This window comes from Cydia amplana, chromosome 3 (genome assembly GCF_948474715.1).
Source record: "Cydia amplana chromosome 3, ilCydAmpl1.1, whole genome shotgun sequence".
NCBI classification, from domain to species: Eukaryota; Metazoa; Arthropoda; class Insecta; order Lepidoptera; family Tortricidae; genus Cydia; species Cydia amplana.
Genome location: NC_086071.1, coordinates 21,009,630 through 21,018,993, shown reverse-complemented (window position 1 = coordinate 21,018,993; position 9,364 = coordinate 21,009,630). Strand labels below are relative to the sequence as shown.

The 9,364-nt window shown below is 37.0% G+C and overlaps 1 protein-coding gene across 1 annotated transcript; it reads left to right on the top strand.

Annotated features, from left to right (window-relative positions):
* The first annotated feature begins 3,999 nt into the window (after positions 1-3,999).
* Positions 4,000-6,405, top strand: LOC134662733 (uncharacterized). Its single transcript, XM_063519004.1, has one exon. The coding sequence runs from the start codon at positions 4,000-4,002 to the stop codon at positions 5,245-5,247; it is 1,248 nt and encodes a 415-aa protein (XP_063375074.1). The 3' UTR covers positions 5,248-6,405.
* The last annotated feature ends 2,959 nt before the right edge of the window (positions 6,406-9,364 follow it).

Genomic DNA, 9,364 nt, shown 5'->3' with positions numbered 1-9,364 from the left:
TGTCGTCGCAACCTAATTCGAAAAGTTACTTTGCCTTTTAACTTTAACTTGGCAAAATTTAACTTTAGTACGCACACATTAGAGATGATATTTGTGTGATCGAAATTGCTTTACACAGTAGAAACGCATGAAATCAGTTTGGCCCGTGTGAAATGCAGTTCGGTGAGTTTATTTATTTTATCAATATTGTTATTTCATCAGGAAGTGATTTTTTGCGTATTTAAGATGCTGGCAAGAACTAAATATTTACTATGATGACTTACAATTTAAATATATGGGTGGCTTTCTTTATAGGTTTATGTACTTTTTTGCCATAAGGTATCTTTCTAAATGGAAACCCATTTATTCGACTTTTTGATAAACGTTTTGATCATGATATTGTTATTTTTTAACAAATTATTTAACTCATTTTCATTGTTGTCATCTTCTTATGATATATTTTATTTTATCTTTAGTTCTTATGATTTATTTTCTTTCAGCAATTCTACTACATTAATTTTCTTTACTCCTTCCGATGTAATCTAAAAGTATAATTATGTTATTATCAGCATCTTAAATATCATCAGATATTGTAAATAATGTTTTACCTTATAATGTACATATAGGTACGAATATATTATTTAGATTATAAAAAATATGTTTATACCGATATATTGTCAAAGACCTCAATGCAAGAAACTTCGTTTTGGAGTTTTATTCAAATACGTCCATTTAAAGAAAATATATAGGTATTCACCTATATCTTATTTGGAATATTTACAAATTAATAAAAATGTCCAGTACCTACTTTCCTAAAACCAGTCACAAAATGCGGTAGTAAGATTGCTGCTGTATTTTGCGACAAACGGTATAGGTATAAATAAATCTGTTGATTTTAGAGCAACCGTTTTATACAGTCAGCAGCAGAAGTTGCTAAGCGGGCGAGGTGTTCAAAATTACCTTGACACGCTCTTATTCTCTTAACAATAAAGTCGCGTCAAGATCATTTTGAACACGTCGCCCGCTTAGCAACTTCTGCTGCTGGCCGTACAAAAAAAACAGTGAAATCAGTACCTATTTCAAATCACATATACTGCCCAAAAAAATAAGTGTATTGTTTTTACAAAAGAATGTTGACTTGATTGAATAAACCTGATTATGTAAGACTGTAGATATAACATTTGTTTAATTGTAATAAGAGTTTATGAATTTGTGTAAGTATTTAACGATTTTATACTTTTTGTCATTATTATTTTACTTTGTGAAAATAAATGAATAAATTTTTGTTGCCTGTTTTTATTCACTCGTCGAAATCCAAAAACAATGGGTAGTTTACTACATTCAAAAGTAGATCAAAATAAACATAACAAATATACACGTACCTAAGTTGACCTAAGTGAATAACAAGGAAAATCGACAAGCCTTCCCATCTATTTATGAGTAGCTAGGTAGGTAAGTATTTAGAAATATATTTTGTCTAAAGTAGCATTTTTGGTTAAGGGTTAAATTTATGTGGGAATTCAAATGTGCCACGGCCTTGACTCAAATCTCCAACTATGTGAACACCAGCCTCGGCGGCGGACAGCAGGTGCTGACAGTCTTCATAGACTTCCGGAAAGCATTCGACACACTGGATCATGAACAGCTGTTGCAGGCTATAGACGAGTGCGGCATACGCGGACCACCAAACCAGTGGTTTAGGGAATATCTAAAGAACAATAGGACCTTACGTACTGTTATCAAGGGAACGGCAGGAGCCGAAGCCTGCGTTAGTCTTGGCGTGCCGACCGGCTCGGTATACGGACCCGTAGGATATGTCATGCATGTAAATAGTGTGTCGAATGTTGTCCGGCACTGCAAGGTCTATTATGTACGCAGATGACATGCGCCTGCTGCTCGCCGGCAAGGATATAGTGGATATGGCAACCAAGGTGCAGGATGATTTTGAGAACATTACCAAGTGGGCGCATGATAATGGAATAATATTGAACATCACCAAAACTAAATGTATGAGAATCTTTTCACCGTATAATAAAAAAGCAAAAAAAATAGTTCCAACAGATATTAGTATTACAGGACATACTTATGAATGCCTGCACGGGAATAAAAATAATTGCACATGTAGTAAAATAGAATTAGTTGACAGCTTCAGATACTTAGGATTATTGATAGATAAACACTTTAACTGGAAATTTCACATTAATCAGGTATGCAATAGATTACGATCTGTATTGGGTCAATTTTATCATTTAAGCAGAATAGTTAACAAACGCACCCCGCACATTGTTTATCATGCTCTCGCTGACGCATTGTTAAGTTATGGACTCAGTTGCTATGGACGCACCCTCAAAACATATTTGGATCAAATAAAACAACTTCAAATTAGACTAACTAGTAGTTCGCCCGAACTGAGAACTCGCGTTTCGCAAAGAACTGTATTTTAATCTGTAAAAGGGTTATTTTGTACTGTCGTTTTTTCTCAGATTTTGATATAATTTTGGTAGATATGTAGTAGAGTTCCCCAGTCTGTACAACATAAAGATAGTATGATTCTCTCTGTCTATGTTTGATACGAAACAGTCCTTTGACAAACTATAATTGCAAGGTCTGTGGAGTCTTTAACTGAGTCACCATAGAGAGATTAAAATAAACTGTATCTTACCACAGATACAGAGCCGTAATGTTTCTTGCCAAATGTCAAATACCTACCTATATTATGTTTATTTTATTTCGTATTTATCTTGCTAATTATTTTAAAATGGTAATATTAAAATGGTAATTAAAACAAATTATAAATGTGTAAGCCGAGCACTTTCATTTGATACCAAACTCGATATACTTTCTTGCAAAAAGATGACCAGAATAGCAAGACCCCTCACAAATAGCTTTTTAGCCTTCTAAGCTCTTCTAGCTCAATAACCCCTTGATCAAGCCTGCTCATAATTTAATTACTAAAATATAATGCCCTCAACTACACGTTTACCCAATTTCATTTAAATTAGAACAAAACTTAAGTTGTTGTGTATCAAACTATCATCTGATAGTTCAGCTTAAAAACATCGAAATGCCGGGACGTACCCCTAGCCAGCCGCGTGTCCCAAGTCAAATGTAAGAACTTCGCTTCGCTTCGCTTGCTCGTTCGATAAGAACTTCGCTTCGCTCGCTCGTTCGATTAATAAATATTTAGTTGGACGAAACACTAGGAATAGGTATAAAGATCAGTATGACTCACTGTTCTCAAGTTGTAAAATTCTTCCAGTACATTGTAAAGTTACCTACCTAAATGTTATTAATACGTATTACACAGATGATTTTAAAGTACAAAAGAAATGTAACTCGATCTTCGAAAATAGTAAAATTGTATCAACCTGCAGCAAAAAACTATTATGGACGGAGAATCCAAGAATACTTAATCCCCAAAATGTACAATGAAAATCCTATATTACTAGGGCACCCTAAATTGAAAATAGGTACCTTAAAAGAAAAACTTAAAGAAATATTGTTAGAAAAATTCGATAACTCCATAAAACAACAGTAGTAAGAATCTAAGTACTTATAATGTATGCTAGTATCAGAGTGTACTAGAGATAAACCAACATAGTCACAGTGGCTCTAGCCACCTGTATTTTTACAAGTTGTTAGTTACATATTTATTAGAGTTAAGGTAGTTTTTAAGCACCGCTGTACTCCTGTCCCGCGCCCGCGCCACCAGCGAAGTCTCAGTCATCCTATGTTCACTTGTAATATACCTATAGGTAGGTACATAATAAGAAAGGGCTACGCTGGGACGGTAGGACAGTGCAAAATTATGTACCTACTTTTGATGTACGTACATTGTTTTTTTTTCGTCAATGAGCCGTCAATGAGATCGGACGTGTTTATTAAAATAATTAATTATTCACGTGCATAATTTCGTGATTGTCTGCATTTCAATCGTGCATTATCTGGGTCATTAGTCATCTACCCCGACCTACGGCTACAGTATAATGTATAAGTGGAGTAAACAGGTGTAAGCGAAAAATGTCGGAGAATAGTCCATTTAACCGGAGTGGACTAACACGCCGCAGCCCGCCCTCAACGCCCACGCCGCAGCCCGGCCCGCCCGGGCCCGCACCAGCAAACATGCAGCAGGAAGAAGAGCCCCCGAAGGTAATTCCCACGAGTGACATCCAGACCTGGCTGAAAAAGATCGAACTGAACCTCCACGACGTATGCTCTACATCTGCAGAAGGTAAACTCAACACTGACCAGAAGCTCAGAATCAACAACCTGTGTCGCAGCGTGAACCACTTAGCCTCACAAATGGCTATTGAATACCAATCTCTAAAAAGCCACGCAGTCCAAGCATATCAGTCTCGCCAAGCGCATCAGGAAAAGATGGACCTCGTAAAACGCATCCAAGAACTAAAGGAATCAATTGAGGAATCCAGCCGACAAGTTTCGGGACCTGTATCGTTTGCCGACGCCCTTAAGAAAAATGGAACGAGGTACGTTCAACCATCTAACATTAGCTCAGTCGCAATCTATCCGGTCGACAAGTTAAAATCGAGTGAGGAGACAAAATCTCTCGTTCAAAAGATTATCCGGCCCGAAGAAATGAAGCTGCACGTGAGAGGGTTGCGCAAGATCAAAAACGGCGGTGTAGTGATAAGCACTGACTCAAAAGAAGACGTCATAAAACTGAAGCAATCGGCGCAGCTTACGACCTCTGGACTCACCGTTGACGAGCCACAAAAACGCAAGCCCAGAATTGTAGTCATTGGAGTTCCCGCGGACATGCAGGAAACTGAAGTCCTCAAGTGCATTTTCAATCAAAACTTAGCCGATAAATTACAAGATTGGTCGCTCGAAAAATTTATGTCTTCCACTAAGCTCAGTCACAAATCCGGAAAAAAGGACGCCGAGACCTGTAATTATATAATTGAAGTTTCTGGAGCGATACGCAAGGCCTTAATTACGAACGACAGAGTTTTTGTGAATTGGTCATCCTGCCCTGTTAGGGATTTCACCTTGGTGACGCGCTGTTTCAAATGTCAGCTTTACAATCATGCAGCGAAGACCTGCAAAATGGAGACCAACATCTGCGGCCACTGCGGCGAAGCGGGTCACTCATTCAAGGAATGCACAAAAAAGGACGAAGCACCAAAATGTGCAACATGCTCGCACTACAAGAAACCATGCAACCACCAAACAGGCGAAGCCGACTGCCCAGCTAGAAAAATGGCCGAAAAAAGGTATTTAAACTCTATAGATTATGAAGGCGCCTAGGAGCGCTAACTTTCTACATACTTATATAGCACTTCTTATTTCATTAGTTTAACTACCTATGAACAATATCATATTTTCTGACCTAGATAGTTTCTCTGTATCAGAGTCTAAAGCCTGCGATGTCGAAACCTGCAAACAACATGTTCGTCGCTGTCGAAGTCCATTATCAATTTTAACACAAAACATACGGAGTATCTGCAAAAACTTCGATAATTTTAATGTATTTCAACAAAGACTAGATATTACTTGTGACATCATTGTCTTGACTGAATGCTGGCTTAGTACTCATACCAATCTACCAAATATGCCCGGTTACATTTCGTATAGCACTAAGTATAATTATAACCAAAATGACGGGGTAGTAGTTTATGTAAAAAATAATTTAAATATCACAGTTGTGGAACCCCATATACTAGATTGCAATCGGCTCTTAATTAAAATCGGATCAGATACTGCAGTATTAGCCTTATATAGACCCCCCTCCTTTAGAGATACCAATAATTTTATCAAGTCCCTGGATGAAAATCTAAGTAAACTAACATCCTTCAAAAATATAGTATTGATAGGAGATATTAATATTAACATTCTATCTGAAAACAGCGAATCCTCGCTGACAGCCCAAAGCTATCTTAACCTGTGTTCTTTCCATGGCTTACTCCCAGCGCACACGCTTCCTACACATCAAAGCGGGTCATGCTTAGATCATATTATGGTAAAATCTAATTCTTCGGCGTTAGCACTTGTTACTAACTCTACAGTGACCGACCACAGAGCTGCCCTACTAACCTTCTATCGTAAATCACGTAGTACATGCACGCGCACGCAATTTGTCAATAAATTAAATATAAACAAACTTGGAGATGATTTACGCAATATTGACTTTGGCCCCGTTTATAATTCTGCTGATGCAGAAAATAGTATGCTGTACTTGACCAAAAATGTCCAGCAAGCAATTTTACGTAACACTAATAAGACACGTTTAAATAGCAAGAATTTTAACAAAAAACCATGGATAACCACGGGACTTCTTCGATCTATGAGACACAGGGATAAACTACACTTGAAAGCTAAAGCAAATCCAGACAATCTTATATTGCAACTGACGTATAAAAGATATCGTAACTTTTGTACCAACTTACTGAAAAACATAAAAACAAACTACGACAAAAAACAACTGGAAATTGCTGGAAAAAACAGTAAATTAGTTTGGAAACATCTTAAAAACGTAACACACACAGTAAAACAACGTGAATCATCCGCAAGTTTGCTGCAAGCAGGTCCGTCCGAATTGTTGGCTGCAAATAACACAAATGAGTTTTTCGTTAACATAGGCAAAAACCTGGCTGAAAAAGTCCAGGGATTTTCATCGCCACTCCCTTCAAGATTGCTATCCGAACCAAACAAATCTTCCAAATCTTTTGTGTTATTGAATACGGATGAAACTGAGGTTGACAGAATTATCATGAACTTAAAAGAGGATTCCGCGGTTGGTTGGGATGGCATCTCGAACAAAATAATAAAGACCTTCAGACACATCCTAGTTCCACCGCTAACACACATATTTCAAAAATGCATCTCTGAAGGAATTTTTCCGAAATGTTTGAAAAAATCCGTTGTAGTCCCTATCCACAAATCTGGTAGCAAAGCTCAAGTAACAAATTATAGACCGATTTCTCTGTTACCAGCGACATCCAAAATCCTAGAAAAAATTATTAATAACAGACTTGTACAATATCTCGAGAAGAATGCCTTTTTGGCAAAGACACAGTTTGGTTTTAGGCCAAAATTATCAACCGCAGATGCTGTACACGAATTGACTGACTATCTAGTTCAGGAATTAGACAAGGGTAACAAGACAATTGGCATCTTCCTGGACCTCGCAAAAGCATTTGACACTGTTTCTACTCCCATTTTACTGCACAAGCTCGAAACACTAGGTATTAGAGGAACACAGCATAGATTAATCGCGAGCTACCTAGACGGACGTACTCAATGCGTAAAAATAGATAACATCATAAGTTCCGATTTAGAAAACACTCCTTTTGGCTTGCCCCAAGGCAGCGTTTTGGCCTCGACCCTATTTTTGATTTATATTAATGACCTATGCAACCTAAAAATAGATAGTGGCAAAATCATTTCCTACGCAGATGACACTGCCCTACTTTTTTCCGCAAAGTCAACAAACGAGGCCTACGAGTACGCTCAACGCGGATTTGATGCTGTAACTAACTGGCTAAAACTGCATCTACTAACACTGAACTCCGACAAAACGAATTTTATAAGATTTTCCATGCGGAAAACAGATCCGGTCGCACATAACCTCAAACTTTACGCACATAACTGTAAGGAAAACTCGAATAATCTCTGCTCATGTCAATCTCTAGCTATTACTGACAAAATCAAGTATTTGGGAGTCATGATAGACGAAACCCTCTCTTTTAAATATCACATTGAAGCATTGTGCAATAGAGTTCGAAAGTTAATGTTTATATTTAAAAAACTTCGTTCAATCGCTGATTCAAATTTAATCAAACAAGTATACTTTGCGCTATGTCAATCGATACTAACTTACTGCATCTCGTCTTGGGGTGGCACAGCTAAAACCACACTACTAACCCTAGAAAGAGCTCAAAGAGCCTTATTAAAGGTAGCCACTTCCCGCCCATTCCTATACCCTACTGACCTCCTTTATAAATCATGTGAAGTACTAACTGTTCGTCAATTATATATATTAAGCACAGTACTAAAGCAGCACGCCAGAACTCCTTTCAACACTGATTATAGAAATAAAAGGCGCAAAGATATTATATGCATGCAAACCGTACAAAGAAAATACGTATTTTCATCTAGATTCTTTGTCTTTTTGGGCCCATTTTTGTACAACAGGTTAAATGCAACACTAGACTTATACCCACTTAGCTATGCTTGTTGCAAGAATACTCTACGACGCGCCTTTCAAAAAATGACGTACGATGATACAGAGAACTTACTAATAGTCGTAAAATGATTACCTACTGCCTACTGTATTCTGATATTTAATACTTAAGAACCTACTTTTTTGTTTAGGTAATAAGACTTATATTGTGTACTACTTATAGTTTATAATTAAGTGAATAATTAATAAATAGTTAATATTGTCCTTCGCTGCCTGAAACACAGGGAATCCTAGTTCAGGCATTTGTAAATCACTTGTCTTTATAAATTCTTAGTCTTTAAGAGCAACCACTGTACTATACTTTTCTCAATAAATTATTTGTATTTGTATTTGTATTTGTATACTTATAAAATAAAAATAAAAAGAGCGAGCTCATCGCCAACAAACTGCCCCGCAGTTTGGCGAATCTTTGTATTGTGGTACACATGTTTTATATACCCATGTTATTTTCAATAAAAAAAATATATATATTTAGTGAATCTCTAAATCATTTCCCGAATCGCGCCGTTTGTCTGCTGACCCATTGCCCATAACAGAGGACAATCTCGCTTATTAGCTATCATGTTCAGAATGCTCAAAATGAACTGCTGCTGAAATTAAATGAATGTGAATATTTGAAAACCTATGCTACCGTAACGAGGTCGGAAATTTAAACAAATATGCAGGAATTATTATTTTTTATTCGAAAATATTACTCATCGTCATTGTCACTGAACTGAACACATAATGTCAAACGAGAATTTGAAACAAAATGGCGCCTCAAATGTTAATTTACCTCACGCATCAAGAACAGCCTATTGACGGGCCAGACATTCGCTCGATATACTTAGAGTGAGGCCACACTGGTGCGTTGCGTTGCGTTTGCGTCGCGTCGTCGTAACGTATTAATGTGGCATGTCATACAAAATATATGAAGGGTACATAGAAAGAACATGTCTAGTCACTCTGACAAGATTTTGAGTTATCGCGGTTTGAAAGGAACTATATATGTATGTAGGTACATAATTTTTTAACCGTACCTATAATTTTCGTTTGTGGGTGTTTTTAAAGTGAAAAAAGGAGCTATATTTATAATTACAGAGGTAACAGAAGGTGTAACAAATCTCTACATTTTGAGATTAAAATTACTAGGCATGTTCTTTCCGTGTACCCTTCATATGTAAAATACGCAGCGTTGACACT